This window comes from Centruroides sculpturatus, unplaced genomic scaffold (genome assembly GCF_000671375.1).
Source record: "Centruroides sculpturatus isolate CEXI.00-Female unplaced genomic scaffold, Cexi_2.0 scaffold58, whole genome shotgun sequence".
NCBI classification, from domain to species: domain Eukaryota; kingdom Metazoa; phylum Arthropoda; class Arachnida; order Scorpiones; family Buthidae; genus Centruroides; species Centruroides sculpturatus.
Window position 1 is genome coordinate 1,244,093 of NW_019384407.1, and position 19,957 is coordinate 1,264,049.

General features: G+C 31.1%; 2 protein-coding genes and 1 non-coding gene across 3 annotated transcripts in view; 1 reads left to right on the forward strand and 2 right to left on the reverse strand.

Moving 5' to 3' along the window:
• LOC111618929 (39S ribosomal protein L37, mitochondrial-like) overlaps window positions 1–7,926 on the reverse strand; it is a 19,309-nt gene extending 11,383 nt beyond the window's left edge. Inside the window, exons 1-6 of the mRNA XM_023360559.1 lie at window positions 7,837–7,926; window positions 6,483–6,669; window positions 6,279–6,394; window positions 5,975–6,209; window positions 5,769–5,884; window positions 4,654–4,857 (exon numbers count right to left, since the gene is read on the reverse strand). Of these exons, the coding sequence (XP_023216327.1) occupies window positions 4,654–4,857; window positions 5,769–5,884; window positions 5,975–6,209; window positions 6,279–6,394; window positions 6,483–6,661 (850 nt within the window). The 5' untranslated portion in view covers window positions 6,662–6,669; window positions 7,837–7,926. The remainder of the gene's footprint in view (window positions 1–4,653; window positions 4,858–5,768; window positions 5,885–5,974; window positions 6,210–6,278; window positions 6,395–6,482; window positions 6,670–7,836) is intronic.
• Window positions 7,927–10,393: 2,467 nt separating this feature from the next.
• Window positions 10,394–17,318, forward strand: LOC111618901 (saccharopine dehydrogenase-like oxidoreductase). The gene is made up of 12 exons (XM_023360527.1): window positions 10,394–10,574; window positions 11,450–11,556; window positions 11,646–11,726; window positions 11,816–11,945; window positions 13,174–13,223; window positions 13,447–13,586; window positions 14,545–14,662; window positions 14,900–15,016; window positions 16,691–16,747; window positions 16,831–16,951; window positions 17,023–17,104; window positions 17,182–17,318. Exons 1-12 carry the CDS (start codon window positions 10,394–10,396, stop codon window positions 17,276–17,278), a joined length of 1,281 nt encoding a protein of 426 aa, XP_023216295.1. The 3' UTR covers window positions 17,279–17,318.
• An 854-nt stretch (window positions 17,319–18,172) lies between these two features.
• Trnas-aga lies at window positions 18,173–18,254 on the reverse strand. The gene has a single exon. It is a non-coding gene; the product is annotated as a tRNA-Ser (tRNA).
• Window positions 18,255–19,957: the final 1,703 nt, after the last annotated feature.

Here is a 19,957-nt window from a genome sequence, read left to right on the forward strand (position 1 = left end):
TCTCCGTTGCGTGTCGCTTCGCGTTGAATTTTCGTCGATGTTAAGCCTAACAAAAACTATTGTATCGTTAAAAAGTATTTTTTTATTTTGTACAGACAAAATGAATATATTGAAAAATATAAAAACAATAAAAAATTATACTTCAGATGTTAATTTAGTATCAAAAACGTAAAATATTTGAGTAGCCCAAGACATAGCCAAAGATTGAAGCGCCACAGCACTGGCGAAAATTTAAATTTGCCGACTGGAATTCTTTCGGATGATTGACTTTCGGATAATCGACACTTTACTGTATTGACTATGACTAGCTTTTAAATTTATTACCTTAAGTATTATTTTAAATAATATTTAATACAGTAGAGCGTCGTTTATCTGAATCAATTGGGGACTGGGGTTGTTCGGATAACTGATTATGTACGAAAAAATATATTAACCTATCCCATCCTGAAATTTTTCTCAGTTGCGTGTCACTTTGCGTTGAATTTTCATCAATGTTAAGCCTAATGTAAACTTTTTAAAATAATAATCATGACTATTGTATTGTTAAAAATTATTTCTTTATTTTGTACAAACAAAATAAATATATTGAAAAATATAAAAACAATAAAAAAATTATACTTCAGAACTTAATTTAGTATTAAAAACGTAAAATATTTGAGTAGCCCAAGACATAGCCAAAGATTGCAGTGCCACAGCACTAGCAAAAATTTAAATTTGCCAACTGGAATTCTTTCGGATAACCGATGTTTCAGATAACCGACTTTCGGATACACGACGCTCTACTGTATATATATTAAAATGTGTGTTAATTTAAATGGAGTCTGACTCTTGATCCAGTAATGTACTGTAAATATGAATATTAAAGTCACAGAAATCAATACAAATTCATATTTCAATCATTTTCAATCATATTTTTATTAAAACAAATCTACTTTCAGAATGAATCAAAATATAAATTATTTAAATTTTTAAAGTGCGAGATCATGTGAATATTGTACATCTTAGAGGGTTGACTGATATATTATTGATCTCAGTTTACTGAAAGAATCAGGAACTACTACCAGTATATAAAATAATTGATTTGATACCTGTAGTACACCAGTATCAAATCAATTACTTTATGTATTTCTCAATATTTCAAGTGGTATCATATCAATTTACATTTACTTTTTACCATCACAATTCCAAATATATCTTTTAGTTTTAATTCTTTAATTATATAAATTCCATATATACTGAATTATCTTCAAGTTTTATCTGCTTACTATTCTTCTTCTGATATTATTTTTAGTTATTTTAATGCCTGTTACAATTTTCATGTTATTTATTTAATTGTTAATTTATTATATAAATTTGTTTTCCTAATATTTGATAGGTATAATATCAAATTGATCACTCTATACAGGAAGGTGAAAATTTTGAATGAAAGTCACATGACTTCCAGTTCAGACTGGAAGTTTGTAAATAGTTAATTAGGGCATCTGGCCGCCAAGTTTTCCATATCTGATTTCAATTTTCATCTACCTAACTCCATTCTCAAGATTAACAAAGGATAGATGGACAATAGTGGGAATATATAGGTCTGCAATTTGAAAATTGCTGCCCAATAATATTTATAGTGAGTATAATTCCAATTTTAAAATAACAACAAAAATCTGTTTAATTGAAACTCACTAACACTGAGTAACAGTTTCTTTAGTACTTTCAGGCATTGTCCCATTGTCAAGAGGTCAAGAGATACAAATATGAATTAGCTTGATAGTTAGCAGATTTAGATGACTTAGATATTAAGCTAGTTCTCTTTTTAGTTCTTTACAATAGACTTAACTACCTAAAAATATTAGAGAAAGTATTATTCAATATTAATAAACTCCAATAAAGCAAATTTTTGTTATTATTGATAAATATTTAGTTTAGACTCTTCTTGAAACAAAGTGCAAAAATCAATTTTTAATTTCATAAATTACTAGAGCCATTCTTGACCATCTTCAGTAACATAACTTTGCTATTTCATATCACTTTGTATGTTCTCTGCATTTTTTCATAAGTCATAAAAGTTTGTTGTATATAATATTAGCTTTATATTTTATACACAATTATTGAGATCCTGGAGAACCCCTTTCTTTCCTGTGAGAAATACATGGAATAAACCATAACAACTAATTGTGTGAACATCAATATCTAAGCAATTACATGTTTGAAGAGAATCAACTAACAATGGAGAAATAAACCTTCACCCAAGTTGTCATAATCCCATGACAAAATCTTATTATGACCCACCAGACACAGCTGACAGAATAAATAACCTGATTAAATTCCCACACACAGTGGGATAAAAGAGGCAGACATTGAGCCTCATGGCGGACTCTACCATAGAAGCTCATGGACCCAGGCTCGTCAGTCAACATTCTCACCAATTTCAATTACTGTCTCTCTGCTGCAAAGATCCACGATTGTCTCCCCGACTCTCCTATAAACAGAACCAACAGACAGCAGGCTGTTTAGGAGGTATCCAGTATAGATATATCTAAACTCTCTCTCTCAGTCAATTAGAGGTATAAGTAACTAGATAGATAGCAGACATATTGTATTCCTGTAGATGTACAGTGGTGCCTCGTATAACATACGCCTCGAATAACGGATGCTACGAACAACGAACTTTCTGTTTGGCCATTATGTGAGGTGAACAACTGACTTTCTGCAAACAAGTGCAAATGATGTTTCCACTTTTTTGCCATTGCCAATGATAATCTGCTAATTTTAATTAGTATTATTAGAATATATTATTAGTATATATGAAGTACAGAGCTCCCACTGGGATTCGGCTTGCTCCCTTGTTTATTATGTACATCACCTCAGTGCAGGGTATTTACATTTATTCAAGTGTTGTGCAAATCACGGCTTCTAAAAAAAACAGAAAGGTTATTTCAATTGAAACAAAGCAAGAAATCATCAGGAGGAGTAAAAGTTGACAAAAACTTCCTTGTCAAATGGGGAGAGGTTCAGGAGTTTACCAACACTCATTATCCAAACAGAGCTGAGGCCAACAGGATCAATGATCTCTACAATGACACCCTCGCCCTTCATTTCCGACAGGTGTTGAAGAAGAGAGAGAAACAGACCATCTTGGACATGTTTTTCAAGAAGCCAGCTGCCAAAAAACAAAGGATGGAACAAGAGGAGTTGATCCTGCAAGCCCCGATAGCCTCTCCTGAATTTGACTCCGATTAAAAAACAATAAAAAGAGACCTGCTGCAATGTGTAAAAAGTCTGTATCTGTATGAATGTATGAAGAAAGTGTTCCTCCACCTCCTCCTCACATCTGACTGCCTGGCATAATTGGAGACTGCTCCATTTTTTTATGGTACAGTACGGTTATTTTATGCTGTGGAACGAATTATATGTTTTAACACATATTTCTATGGGAAAATGAGTTTCATATAACGGACTTTTCACTTAATGGATGTGCACCTGGAATGGATTAAGTACGTTATACAAGGTATCACTGTATTATCAAACTATAGTGATAATTGTGACTGTCTGTAGAAGTAGTACTATAACACTAGTGTAATCATTTTATCTAGCTTATTAAACTTGTTACTTGTTAACCTGGTAACCTGTCTTTATTCAAAGAATGGACCCCTATCAACTTACTCATTTACCACTCCCCACTTGACGCCATCCAATGATGCTGCGAGCAGACTTCACAGGTCCAACACCGGAAAAGGAGGTTTAAACCAATAAATTCAACCTCCGGGCTACCACACTTATTTATTTCATATATTGAAAATATTAATAAGAAATAATCCAATATTAAGATACAAAAAGTGCTATAATTCATAATAATGCTGATTAAGTTAATAAAAATAAACATCTTCAAAAATAGGCATTTAGCATTCTTTATCAACATTTCAAACCATGTTTTATAGGCATTAACAGTTTGATTTAGACTTCTCCATAATATGTAAAACATTTTATCTATGAGATTTCGGATTTATCAACAGATTTATTCTGAGACGTCTACAAGTCAGGTATGAAAGTTATAGTCAAAGATTCATTTTAAGACTTTTGTTTCTGAATAAAAATGGACATAAATCAATTTAACTTTTAAGTTTTTTTTTGAAAGAATGTAACTAAAAGTAGGGATAAAGTTTGTGGCACCCAACATTAAAACTATCTTTAGATATTTGTTAGACGGTGATGTTCAATGTTTTGATTTTATATATTTCATTTTTGAAAAGGTTTGTTTGCAAAGCTACTTAAAAGCAAAGATAGAAAACATCCCTCCATGTAAACCCCGTTCTTAGGGTTTAAAATTCACTTATTTCTAAAAATTTAACAAATCCCTTCTTTAAATAGGTTTTATTAAAATCATTTGCAGTAAGATCCATTAATTCTAATTGACTTTTCAAAAGTTTATATGCTTTGAACTAGTTTGAATGTTGGTGATAAAATATGTCATTGAAATCAAGTTATGCAGGCAAAAAAAATATATATATATGCTTTGGGACCTTATTTTGGCCTGCGAGCCATATATTGGAGACTCCTGCTCTATACCACAGTATATATTTATTTAAAGTATGAGTGTTTTTATTAATATTAACTTTGGAAAAGAACATAGTTTTAAGAGTTAAATTTTAATACATTACTTACGATAAATGTTTTCATCTGTGAAAATATTCACTTTTTCAAGTGAAATTACTGGCTTTAATGGATATAAATCTGGAAATTCTTCATTAATAGTCATTTGAACTTCTTCTTTATTAAATAGTAATGGAAGTGGTTTATCGCTACAGAGAAGAATATCAGGTGATTCTAATGGATTATTTACAGCTTCAAAAATAACTGGATCATCATCTAAGAAAAATAATAAAAAAGAATATTATCTTTCTGGAAAATAATTAATTTTCAAACTTTTTGATATGTATTGAATACATATTTGTATATAAATATATATATATATTTCATATACATTACTGTTTTCTATTACAAAATTTAACTAAAATCAAAATAATTCTTTATTATTTCAGAGCTTTTCTTATAATTCTTTCCATCCTTTAGATACTAAAGAAAATTTTTTTTAATATCCATTACAGATTCAAACCAAACCCTTAATAGAAACAATCAGATAGTGAAGAAATGGAATCTGACATATCCTTATTAAACTTTCATAAAAATTTTTTATGTTTAATCCAGATTTGACACAAAATCTCTCAGAATGGTAATCCAATATCTTTACTGCTGCAACCGTACAGTCAGAAGAATTATTTTAGATTAATAATTAATAGAAACTGCTTCAGGTAGGAACATATTTTAAATTTATAGGTGCACTGTTAAATATATTTATTCTTCAAAAGAAGATACAACCAATTTATGACTTGATACAACTACTAAATATTTTACTCTATTATACTCTATTTAGAAGAGTGAATAAACGTAGCAATATATTCCTATTTGGCAACTTAACTAAACACATAAATATAACTTTAAGAAATTCAAATATTCCATGAAAATTAAATTATTTACAAAAATAAAACATTTAATTGTTGGATTATGAAGTTTTTAAATCTGTTTTCCTTTAATTGACTGCTGTATTAACTTTTTAAATTGCATTTTAACATAACTTTGATCTCAAACAAGTAGAAATGGTCTTAAAATTTATTAAATAAATATTAAAAATAATTTTAAAATTTTAAACTGGAATATTTTTTCTTCAATAAGTAGCAAATATTTATATTTATGTAATATTTTAAAATAACAATACTTACATATATTTAAACGTAGTTTAACTTTCGGATCTATTATCTGCATTCTAAAAATATTATTATTTTTTCTTACAGAAATCCTCTCACATAAATGCAGTAGTCTGGTTAACAAGTTTAAGCTTGAAAATATATTAAATAGTTTTAGGAAAAAACAAACTTAAAATCAAAAATAACAATTATAACTTATTTAAAAATATAACGGTAGTTACATTTTTCTGTTGTGAGAAATACCAAATTCTCTCCGAAAATTCCACGTTGGTCTTTCGGGATCTACTCTTTTTGGTAACTTTTCCTGCACTCCATCCCATAATGTAGATTCCAGTACGCAATGTCGTACTATATCTTCAATTTCTAAATCTGACAGATCATCTACATTGTTCTTTAATGACGAGGGAAAGCCTTCGTATCCTATTGTTTTAGTAAGTACTTTTCCCTGTTTATCACCTAAAAACCAATTAGATTTAGTGTTTTTTTTAAAATGAAATTACATGTTTTACTGTGCTTATATATTACCTTCAATTAATATAGAATTTCTATCAAACCAAAAAACATATTGATCGTGCCAATTTGGATTTCCTGGTCCTTTAATTAAATATGGGTTAAGTTTATATGGATCTGGAGGTTCAATTCTGAAATTATTAATCCAGTAATATTTTACATTCATCAACATAACATGTGCTTAAAAATTAATATTGACATAAATTTAAAATATCTCACTTTGGAATTTCTTTCTTTTTTGGTCTTGCCACCTCCAAGACATCATAAATTTTTACATTCAGTGCTTTCAAATCTTCAGGAACACCATAATCAGTTATTTTAATTTTACTTTTAAGTTTCCATTTTTGTTTGAACATCCAACCAAGATGTTGCTTCCAGAGTACGGACGAAAGTCGCATTTTTAAATCTGTAGCAATAAGAAACAGTTAAATTTATAAGACAAAAAGAATTGAAATAAATATAATTAGTGTGGAAAAATGCAGAAGTTTGCAACTTTCTTTTGTCTACTCAACTTTTAAAAATAAAACTTATATAACAAATAACTGCTATTCATTTTGCAATAATGTTTTTGAAGCTTTAAACTGTTTCCTTTTCACTAAACTTTTAAACTTTTCTATAGATTCTTCCTCATAAAAATGAGGCATCTGAACTTACAGTAGTTTAAAGCATCAAAAATATCAATGCAAAATAAATAAGATCTCTGTAATCTTAACTTTATTTTACGTCAATTATTGATAACCATCAAGAAGTCAAATATTTTACACAAGTCAATATAATCATATTACAAATTAATTCACTCATACTTTTACTTATTTCATACTATTAGTGGTACTTATAACTCAAATAAGTTATAACTAAGGCTAGAGTTGCCAACTTTCAATTTGAACACACATTTTTTTCTTTTATTCTTTCCACCTTATGGGCACCAAGAGGACCTTTCCTCGGATTTACTGCATGTTTCGTCAAGCCGACAACGGGGCAGCTAAGTGCGACAAACAAAGGTTGGACCAGTCTCCAAAAAATTTCTAGATTTTCGACTCACCCGGATTCAATCACCGGTCTGCCCGAGCAGTATAATGACAACGTAACCACTTTGGCCATCCAGCCGGCATTCTGGACGGCGTGTGGGAAAAAACATCAACCCGAAAAGTGACACCAGAAAGAAAACCCCTTTCTGTAAATGAACTTGGGGACTTTTTTCCTTACTTTGCTGATTATGATGAGACAGTGGGGGAATACAACCTAGTGGGAATGAAAATAATTAAGATTTGGGTGGGCAACTTCTCACGAGGAAAAAGGGAGGAGTTAAAACAGAAATATACAAGTTTTCGGGTATTTTTAAGAACACATTTCCGAACAGTTAGCAACATTAACTGAAGCTAGGCGATGTAGGCACTAAAAATCATATAAACAGTCCTAGCTTTACACACAATACGTAACCTTTCAATAAGAAGCGTGCATTTTAAAACAAAGTAATTGATTATTATATGGAAAACATTTAATATTTTTATTTTCAATAAACTCAGATATCAATTATGAACAAATATACTAAGAAATTTGAATTTTTACTCACACGCTATATATATAAATTTTCAAATATTTACGAAGAAAACAAAATACACAGACACATGTCTACTCGGATATTCAGCGACATAAACGCCACCTAAGTGAAATTTAAAAAAAAAAAAATTAATAATAATAATAATTTGATTTTGATTTTAAAAATCTCTTATATTTTATTTATTTTCTCCGAGTTTCGTTTATTAAAAATTAATTTAAAATTAATAATAATTTCTTATCAAAATAACTGCTTAATTTAATTATGGCGGGCGGGTAAGTGGATTCGAAGCAGCTAGAGTCAGAGTCGGTAGATTAACTATCGACTCTGCTAGAGTCAAAGTACAGTACCTTGTTTATTTAGTTATGGCAACACGATCAGCCTAGGGGGATGCCTTCCGGAAGGTCTTTAAAAAAAAAATCCAGCAAAGAGTTGTGTAAATTTTCCGGCCAAACTTTAAAATTGTATGTGGCGCCATCTGTTAAGAGATTTTATTTTTTAAATAACTTATTATATTATTAATTAATATAAAATGAAGAAAAGCTTAATTTTGAGAATAGATACGATACAAGTTTTATTTATTTTTTAATGCAAATACTAATAACGAATAAAATCTTCGTTAAGTCCGATCCCATTCGAGATAATACGTGTACAAACGACTCTATCTCATCATCCTCTCGATCTTTAATCATCAAAATTTAATAGAATAAATGCCCTTAATATACAAACCTCACTGCAAAATTTCAGATATTTTCGACAAAAGGTATAAGAGTTATTATATAAATTCGAGTCTTTCCTTTGGTCACGGTCATGCACTTATTTAAAGAGTAAAGACCCACAGACGTCCATTAAATCTGTTGATTATCGATGAAGAACGCTTTCCACGTGATTTTCCGTGTGTTTTCTTCACGTGTCTAACACCTAAATTGATGCAAAAGGCCCGCGTGTTGGGCTGTTTTATTCCATCAATCCAATTCAATCTCATCACTTTATTGTGTGCTCGACTGAATCCATTAATGGACATAGAAAAGATCCTCTTAGTACCTACAGGGGAAGAGTAATACGAGGAAAATAATTTATTCAAACACGAGTAAAATATGTCAATGTAGAATGTGCAAATATTTTTACCCAGAAATAATTTTATTGACGAATTAGAACGTAAAAAAAAAAATATGTGAATCAATAGGTTAAAATACCAAAAAGTGAATCACGAGAGCAATAAACTTTATCCATAACATTTCAAGAAATGATTTTATAGCGTGAAGCATAAAATATTTAAAAATTGGCATTTTCCTGATGTTAAATTTATAAATTGTTATAAATGTCTTTATAATTTTTAATTGTAATTTACATATTTCAATTTTCAATACTTGAAATTTTCCACGCCAATGTGATGTTACGAAGCTTTAGTCCTTACAAACACGGTATATATTCACGAGTGAATAAATCCATTGAACACTGGTAGATAATAGTGGGTTTCGTGCCTGAAAAAATGGATTGCTCTCGTGGGTTTTTCACCTTTGTAATACTCAAAATAGTGGTCAGTTTCTTTTAAAATGTCCTCCTGGGAGACATTCCCCTTGGCGTAACATCTAAAATAAGGCTCAATTTATTGTAAAATGTCTTTCTGGGAGACATTCCCCTTGGCGTAACATCTAAAATAAGGCTCAATTTATTGTAAAATGTCCTCCTGGGAATGTCCCCCTTGGCGTAACATCTAAAATAAGGCTCAATTTATTGTAAAATGTCTTTCTGGGAGACATTCCCCTTGGCGTAACATCTAAAATAAGGCTCAATTTATTGTAAAATGTCCTCCTGGGAATGTCCCCCTTGGCGTAACATCTAAAATAAGGCTCAATTTATTGTAAAATGTCTTCCTGGGAGACATTCCCCTTGGCGTAACATCTAAAATAAGGCTCAATTTATTGTAAAATGTCCTCCTGGGAATGTCCCCCTTGGCGTAACATCTAAAATAAGGCTCAATTTATTGTAAAATGTCCTCCTGGGAGACATCCCCTTTGCGTAACACCTGAAATAAAGAAAAATTTTTCTTAAAAATCAAGAGTAAAAGTTATTTTTCTTAATTTTTAAAGAAAATAATTGCGATGAATCAGTCACGAATTAATTAATCGAATTATCCTTAAAAGTTTATTCTACTTAATCTTTATTTAGAATTATTTTCCTTATATCTAGACATAAATGAGTCCTTCTATATTTAATAGGAAAATTTTGGCATCGTATTCACATGTATTTCTGATGACTTTTATGAGGCCTTGTATTTAAATATAGCGTAAAGAAAATCTTTTTTTTTTTTTCACCTTATTAATACAGTAAACCCAATTCAAATACAAAATCTAAAGGTTATTAAATTAAGGAAAAATTCCTTAAAGAGGTAAACGAGTTCACGAATTAAAACAAGAAATAAAAAAATAAATAAAACATTTGTTTTCGGTTCTGCTTTAATGAAGCGTTGCCAGAGAGTGACATCAAGTGGTGTGACGTAACACGAAGAGGAACGTTATAGACGTCGGTGTTCGAACATAGCAGGCACATTTAACATTCTAACTTTGCAATGGACTCCAAAGAATTCGATATTGTGGTCTTCGGCGCTACAGGAATTACAGGAAAATATGTCTTTGAAGAACTCGCTAGTGTTGCTAAACAAGAAAATATTAAATATGCCCTAGCTGCTAGAAGCGAGAATAAATTGAAAGCTACGATAGAAGAATCCAAGAAATATATTCAATCTAAAGGTAAGTAGAAAAAATATATATAACCTAAATAAATTTAAAACATATTCTTACAATTCTTAAATCTATAGCCAGGATCTCCTAAAATAAGTATTGGAGCCCTATAGTACAAGTCGACCCCTCCCTATAACACTGTTGATTATTCCGTTTTATATGAATTCCATGTTGTACGAGTTACTTAGATTTTACAAATACGTGTGCCGTTCTGTGCCCGGCTCATGTATTTGTAAAATCTAAGTGACTCGTACAACATGGAATTCATATAAAACGGAATAATCAACAGTGTTATAGGGGGTCGACTGTAAATTATTATATTATATTAAACATGATAAATATTATTGTAGACGTATAAATTCTTACTGTCGTCCGTCCGTTCGTCCGTCTGTCTTTTCTTAATCTTGAGAATTAAGTTAGGGAAATAAAAACCGAGATAAGATATGGAAATCTTAGGTGTAGAAGACCCCGATTAATTATATAAGAATTTCAGATACAAAATGGAAGTCACGTTATATCAATTCAAAACTTTCCCCTGAAAGATGTTTGATAGATGACCTATTGTTAAAGGTAAAGTATGACGTACAGGGGCAAGACACTACTAATTTATTGTGATGATGTCACAATAAATAATTGCCCATTTAATTCTATCGCGGATAAAGAAATTTGAGTCTGTCCATAACGCTCACACTAGAAGGGAGGGAGGTGTTATCGGACAAACAAGGAGAAGGGGAAGAGTTGAACTTCAGTGGACATTTACAATATTATATTTATTTCAAAATATTCATTTCTAATCGCCCTTTGTATGTAGAATGGCATCAAAAATGGAGATTTTCTACATCTATTTCTAACCATTTCATTTAATTACATTATTTTTTTTTTAGGTGAAACAATAGACGATGTGCCTATTATCATTGCCGATATTAACGACGAAAATTCCATAATAGAAATGTGTAAAAGAACAAAAGTAATATTGAATTGCGCGGGACCCGTAAGTTTTTTTTTTTTTTTTTTTCTTACAGTTTCATCGAAATCTAATTTAAATGCAATTATTATAAATCTTTAAATATCTATATTTAGTACATCTTTCATGGAGAAATTATGATTAAGTCGTGTATTGATGCGGGAACACATCATATAGACGTGAGCGCGGAATCAATCGTAAGAATTTCTCGTTAGTTTCTTTTAAAAAAAAAATCTTTTTGTTTTTCGACTTGGATTATATCGGCAAATTTCATTTATTTCTATAGTATTTGGAAGAAATGCAATTGAAATATCACGAAGAAGCAATTCAGAAGGGTATATACGTACTTGGAGCGTGTGGTTTTAGTAGTATTCCTACCGAAATGGGTTTATCTCTGATTAAAAAGAAATTTCAAGGTATGATTTTATTATATAAAATGAAATATTTGTAAAATTTTATTTTTTTATTTCGTAGAAATTAAACTCTGTAAATTAAATAGAGATAATTCTATAATTAGTTTATATGTTAACCCGTTTAACGCCTGACCAACTACCTATAGCTGGCAGAGTGCAGATTCCTGTTTTCATCACAATAGGGCCTAATTTCCCTATTGTATCATACGCGTGAACACCTTTGGCAGTGTTTCATTGCCGCCGTATTCCACTAACTTGTAAGCCGAAATGGTTAACGTAATGAAATGGAAAGTTATCAAAAACGAGGAACAGAGAGGGAGGGAGGAAAAAATAAATAAAAAAGTAGAGTTCGCCGTCTGGGATTAGAACCCAGGACCTCTAGCTCAAGAGAGCAGGAGTCATACCACTAGACCGACGACTCTAGTACTCGTTAGTCGAGTGGACATGTATATGAGTGATGTAAATAGAAACGATAATTAATTAATTTCAAATTTTGTAGGCAAAAAAGGACAGGTATCACTACATTCAGATCATTCGTGTTAATGATTCCAAGTATTCTACTATAGTTATAAATGACAACAATGTTGTCACTTGTATGTACTGTACTTTTCTAATACTCGTACCATATCCTATATCTTATCGTTCTTGTGTTAATTATAATAATTGATATTCTTTTTTTTTTTCATTATTTTACCATCAATTATTTTCAATTACGTACAGTCAAACTTCTGAACAACGAACACTGTCGAGAAGATAAAAAAAATGGCCGTTGTTTGGAAGTTATTTTGTATGCACTTTTATTAAAGGAAAAAGTTCCTGAAAAGTGTGGCCGTAGTAGGATGTTACCTTTATTGAAAGTTTGGCCATTTATTTTTGAAAAAATGGAAGCATATAGAGAATGATTCAATAGATGGGATAAGGCAATACAACACGTGGACGATCTGCCAAGGGTGGAGGATTTTCTATGGGAAATTGGTTTCTGTTTACGTGTTAAACACACGAAAAAAATCCCGAAACTATACGTACCCATTGGTCAGGCTCGAACATGCGACAAATTACCAGTGTTCATTAGTGTTAAGCACTCAGTTACTAAGACAAAGAATGAAATCACAGCATCTGAAGCAGTTTAATCTAATTTACATAAATATTTACAATATATTTGAATGAACATTACATACTGGCAACAAATTTATTATAAAATCAATATTAAAATTCTGCTTTCTCCCTTTAGGAGATCTTAATTCTGTAGAAACATATCTACAGTTTCATGAAAATCCACAGGTTTGTATAATAATTCAGTTAATTTCATACATAAAATCCTTTAGAATTTTAATAATAATTAGTGATAAGGAATTTTCAGTATTCAATTAATAATACACTATAAACGATATTTTTTTAAGTTTATAATTAAAATAATACTTTTAAAAAATGTATATAAAAAAAATTGTACAAATTATATTCAAATTATTTTTTATATTATGCATAAAATTATTAATTATTTTAGGGAAGAATGGCTAATGCTGGAATTTTGAAATCCATGATATACAATTTCTTAAATCGAAATAAAATTGGAGATATCAGGAAACGATTGAATGATAAAATATTCAAAAAGTTTCCAAAATATTCTCATCTTTTGAAAAAAAGGTATGCTAATTAATTAATTTTTTTAATTCGAATTTATATTGTAAAATAAATTATTTTACACAGGGTGTGACAGATAGTGAAGTAGAGTCAGAGTCAGTTTCCAAATATGATGCCTATTCTCATAGTTATAAAAAGATAAAAATGATCAAACAAAAGGAAAATTTTTTACTGTCTATCAGAAAAAAAAACCTTTAATTTATTTCCATATCGTGCTATTTTACGTTAAATACAAGGCTGTGGAGTCGGAGTCGGTAGATTTTTACACGACTCCACAGCGCTGGTTAAATATTAAAATTTGGGGTTCTTCGGTGCCCGTAACACGTTCAAATAGTTCATCTGATACCTGCTGTAGATCTTTCTGATGGTTTGATGGCAAGACGGATAACCGTTCCGGGGATCCGGGTTCGAATCCGGGTTGTCGAAAGGTTTCATGAACAATAAATCCTAGATATGTCGATCCCTCCGGCTATCCCGGATATGAAAAAAAGACCCTATTAATGCCCAGAAAGATCGAAACAGAAATGATAATTTAGATATAATGAAATGACTATGACCAAAACATAATTTCCGATAAATAATTTACTTTGGCAAATATTTATTATATACGATAGAAGTTCGTTAATCTGGCAGCTGTAGAACGACAGTGATGCCGGATTATCGAAAGTTTTTTGTGTTTTCGTTAAGTTATATGTAATCCGAACACATTGTATACAGTATTTTGTACCAACGCACGCTGCTGTATGCTTCTAATTTATTTACGTATTCCCCCTTATTAAGGAACACGTTATTATCTTTTACAGCATCACGTGTTGAAATAAATTCAGATTCGCTAAATACTAGAATGCCGGATTATTATTGGTACTCTTCAGAGAGTGCCGGATTAACGAACTACTATTGTAATTATATTTTAAATTTCTTTTGTGTTAAATTAATATTTAATTATTGTTACATATTACAGACCTATTGCTTTTAAAAGCGAAGTGACAAATCGATGGTGTTTACCTTATCCGGCGTGCGATAAAACGGTTGCAATCCGAAGCCAACTTTTTAATTATAATTATAAGAATGAAAGAGCAGTAATATATTCGTTATATTTATATTTAAAAATTAATAAAATTACATAATTAAGCATTAATACAATTTTATCTTTTAGGTGCAAATAAATACTTATTTCATGTCTACTNGGTTGCAATCCGAAGCCAACTTTTTAATTATAATTATAAGAATGAAAGAGCAGTAATATATTCGTTATATTTATATTTAAAAATTAATAAAATTATATAATTAAGCATTAATACAATTTTATCTTTTAGGTGCAAATAAATACTTATTTCATGTCTACTTTCTTCAACTTTTTCCTCACCATTATAATGGCATTTATATTTTTCGTCTTTTTAAACTTTAAATTAGGCAGACAACTCTTAAAATCTGTAAGTATTTACTAAATAATTCTTTAAATAAATATCTTCAATCTGTATAAGCTGATACTAAAGTATAAAGCTTGGTAAACAATCGTTCTATTTTACTTTCTGCTTATAAAGGGTGTCCATAAGTCACTTGCCACAGAGATTCGAACCAATAATCTAATCATTCCATGCACTTTGCAAGATGTCAGGGATTATCCACGGATCCAGTCCAAACTTTCTGACTAATTGTGCAATGGTGGCCTGAGAAATTGATTCTGGTTGGATGTTTGCACGGATCCAGGGATTATCAGGGATTATCAGGGATTATCCACGGATCCAGTCCAAACTTTCTGACTAATTGTGCAATGGTGGCCTGAGAAATTGATTCTGGTTGGATGTTTGCACGGATCCAGGGATTATCAGGGATTATCAGGGATTATCCACGGATCCAGTCCAAACTTTCTGACTAATTGTGCAATGGTGGCCTGAGAAATTGATTCTGGTTGGATGTTTGCACGGATCCAGGGATTATCAGGGATTATCAGGGATTATCCACGGATCCAGTCCAAACTTTCTGACTAATTGTGCAATGGTGGCCTGAGAAATTGATTCTGGTTGGATGTTTGCAATTGAACTCTGCCACTTCCCTGTTACTGCGCTAGCCAATCATTATAATAATCTCGATGCTTTCGTCTTGCAACAACATTGTCCTGAAAGAGAAAAACCCATTACGACACGTGACTTATAGGCCTACTATTGATGGCTCAAAAGTCTGTTAACAGATCTTTTTAAAGCTGTATCCATGATTGTATCATGGATAATAATGTGCAACTATTCTTAAGATAGATCGATCTTAAAACACAGGCTGATTATAATGTCCCGATCCGTTTTTGTGAAAATGGTAACTAAATCATTTGTATGTGGATCGTGTGAAATATGATGATCCAAGAAGAGAGAATCGCTGTTATTTGCGCATGTTTTAATGGATTAACGTACACAGAAGTACAGACAAACGTCACCCAGAAATTCAAGGGGTCTGCTTCTTCCGAGGCCAATATCAAACTATCTGTTACCAAATTCAGGCGAACGGGTAATGTACACGATGTACTGTACAACGTTCCGGGAGACCCACCATACCGGACGAAACGGTTCAACGTGAAGAAACTGCAATAACAGAGTCGACTTCATCTTCCAAAAGAATAAGCTGGGTGCTCATTGTGCCACAACTGCACCTCCAAGTATGAAAGAACCTTCATTACAAACTCATAAAACGTGTAATGTGTCCGGATGTTACATAAGCTGTAAGAAGGAGAGGATTATGCCACCCGCTAAGAAATGAGTCACGATCTCTCGAAGGCTATGGAACAAGATGATTTGATGGTACTACTTCCGTGTATGTTAATCCATTCACAAACCATAACGATTCTCTTTTCTTTTTTTAGGACAGCATGCTTCACACGACTTACAAAAATGGATCGAGATTTTATAATGACCCAATAAATCTGTCACGGATGACTTTTGAGCCATTAAGTTTCATCTGGAGTAGCTGGAATAATATTTCATATAAAATGATTTGAAACAATTTGATAATGTTATAAGTACTTTAGTATGGCTTCATTTTATAACGTAAATACAGTACTTTAAATATAAAACAAACACATTTCACATTATTAAAAAAATTTGATTATTTTATTATAGTATCCAAAAGTATTTAGTCTTGGATTATTTCAAGAAGGTGGTCCAACTAGACAACAGGTGCATTCAAATTATTTAAAATTGCATTATTTTTTTTCTCTATTATTTTACATGAATTTATATAAAATAATATTATTTTATAGTTGAAAGAATCTACTTTTAATATTATATATTGGGCAGAGGGTTGGAATGATAAACTGGAAATCGATCAGAATCATACGGAACCTCCAAACAAATTCATGAAAGTAGTTTTAAATGCTCCCAGTTAGTACTGTTTATACACGCTTAAAATTATACTGTGTTTTATTTACATAATTAATAATACAATTTTATAGATGCAGCATTTCTTACAACATCCCTTTGCATGGTGCAAGCAGGTATTGTTTGCTTGAAAGAAACTGAAAATATGCCTGGAAGGTGAAGTAAAATTTTTGATTTTTGATTTTAGAAGATAATTAATTTCTTCAAATAATTGTGAATTATTTTATTTAAAGTGGAGGGGTTTTAACACCAGGAGCTGCTTTCGAAAACACTTCGCTATTAGAACGTTTGCAAAAATTCGGAATGGAGTTTAGTATTATGGAGAAATGATCTGTTCAAAGATCATAATTTGCATACAGCAATTCACGACATTGCTGATCTTTTTTTCTTTATATTTTATGGTAAATTTGTATATTATTGTAATATTAGGCTATATAGAATTTGAAATTTTACATCTCTTTGAATAAAAGACATATTATGACAATAAAATGTACTGTACAATAAATATATTCTGAATTGTGTGTCAAAATTGGTTGATCAGTTAATTATAAAAGTTTATACCATCTTGTATGACAATTTGCTTAAATTGCCATGTAAACTTTTATCTTTTTTTTACGTTTTCAATGCAGATACATCCCTGGTTCTTTGGCGTATTTTACTAGGATGGTTAAGGATTTACTTGTCCTGATTCACAAGGATGTTTTCTGATTTTTGAGAAGGGGGTCTGTTTGCTGATCTTGTTTGATACTTGTTCAAGTTTGCCACTTGAACCTATCGTTTGTTAGAGGAATCGAATAAAATTTCGGGGTTATTCTATCCCTCAGTATTCGAAGAGCATCGTCTGAGGGCCTTAAAAAAAAATTAGAAATCTTCGAAGCAAGTTTAACACGCCCATTGCCATTTCATAAAGCTGACCGTGTCGACAGCATATTCTCTTTGGCGTAGGCCTATATACATTTTTACTCTCTTTTTAATTACTAACAAGTAAGACATAAAGTCTCAACTCCGACTCAAAATCAAGGAGAGAAAGCAACTATAGTCTACTTGAAATTGTCACTTTGTTTTACCGAATTGGTATACGTGATTCCAAAAACGTCTGTTCAGCAGTGATGCTATGATGACCGGTGTTCGTGATCATGAAAGTAATGTGATAATTCCCTAAACAGGGATAATCAATTTCAGCATAAATTCCAGAAAGGGAGAACAAAAAATAAAATAACATCGCGCAGTCGACAGGATTCGAACCTGTGCGGGAAAAACCCAACGGATTTCTAGTCCGTCGCCTTAACCACTCGGCCACGACTGCGAAATTTTTAATTTTTTATTCCACTTATATTGGCTGCATATGTAAATCGACTTGTTAATTATTATTATTATTAATTAATTAAAAAATAAATTTACGAAACAAGAGTAATTAAATAAACAAATGACGGCGAGAACAGATAGTAATAATGACAATGACCTTTAGCTTGCTATGGGCATCGACAAACGCAATATTCGTCGTGTCGTATCTAGTGAAACAAGTTGTTTCTTCTAAAATCATTTTTAATTAATCCAAACATTAATTTTAAACTAAAGGAACTCATTAATAACATTTTTATTGTCTTAATTATTTCTATCTGTAAAAAGTAAGTTATAGAAGTTTTTATCAAGAGACAAATACGTATAGAAAGGATGTGTTCTAATTGGTTACGTTTGCATTACGTCCTGCTCACTCATTTGTCACCAGTTTCGAATGGGCGGTTTCCTACAAGCGAACGAAGACGATTTGACATCGTCTGTAGATAGAAACGCCTCCCTGCCAATTGATTGGATGCACATCGGATTCCGAACCTGAAAGGCGGAGACTTTCAAACAAAAGAATTTCATCTTATAGAAATATCATCTGATTGGTCAAAATTTAAGAATTAAAAATAATTTTACGTATTTTTTACTTCTCTGATATCTGATTAGACGTATTACACGAAAAAAAGGTTCATTATTATTATCGTCATTTTTGTTTTTTTTTTCTTTCTTCTTTTCTTTATTTAATCGAAAAGCAAGAAATATCTCAGGCTTTGACACTTTTTCTTCTTTATCGTTTAAAATTAGACTACATTATCATCGTTTATTATTATATTTTGTCATCATTCATTAGACAAAGTAAATATTTAATTAATAATGTCTATAAATATTACAGTTTATTAAGGGCCGGATTGTATCTTGTTAATCTGGCCCTTAATAATAACCCAGCTTCTTAATTATCCGGCGTACTCCCATTATTTATGTTTTTATTTATTTATTCGTTCTTAGCACTTACAATTTTTACATATGTATAGGCTATAGCCTATACCGAACCAATCTTTCCCATAAGAAGTAATGTAAAAATGATTAATCCGTTCTCATGTTTAAAAAAAAAAATGGCTGGCTTGAAACACCTCGCTTTCCTGGCTAGTTCCTGCTTGATTTTTCACGAGATCAGCATGTATCTTTTTAGCTTTCTCGCAACTAAATGGTTGTGATACGCTGTCTCTAGCACACTGTTTTTTAGCTATCCAAAGCAAAAGCAATTTCTCAACATGATCTAATGTCTTCGATCTCTGTTTAGAAATTGTTTTAACCCCTTTCGCAACGTTAGCAGATTTAATAATGTCTTCATTTTTCACGATTGTCGAATACGGTATGCAACAGTTAAAATCTCAAACACTCATGCCACCTCCATATTTCTCAAAATCTCTTTTTTCAGTTCCATTGTGATTCTAGTCATTTTTTTTTCTTTTTTAGTTTTCTGTTGCTTTTCATTTGCCTTTTTGCAATTCATGATTAATAAAAATAATAAAATTTTACTTACAAATTAAAATCAGAAGAAATTTAACAAAGTTATAAACTGTGGTACCGCGAACGTCTAATCTGGTCTAGTATACCGATAGTGCTACTTGTTCATAGATGGCGCGTATAATTGAATTAAGTCGTATACCGAATAAAAGTCGTATACCGAACAAAATTTGTTTCTTCCAAACAAGACGTATT

Coding starts and splice junctions, on each gene's coding strand:
- LOC111618901 (XM_023360527.1), top strand. CDS start 10,394: ATGGACTCCAAAGAATTCGATATTGTGGTCTTCGGCGCTACAGGAATT. Junction 11,727..11,815: donor ACGTGAGCGCGGAATCAATC/GTAAGAATTTCT, acceptor TTATTTCTATAG/TATTTGGAAGAAATGCAATT. Junction 17,105..17,181: donor ACTGAAAATATGCCTGGAAG/GTGAAGTAAAAT, acceptor TTTTATTTAAAG/TGGAGGGGTTTTAACACCAG.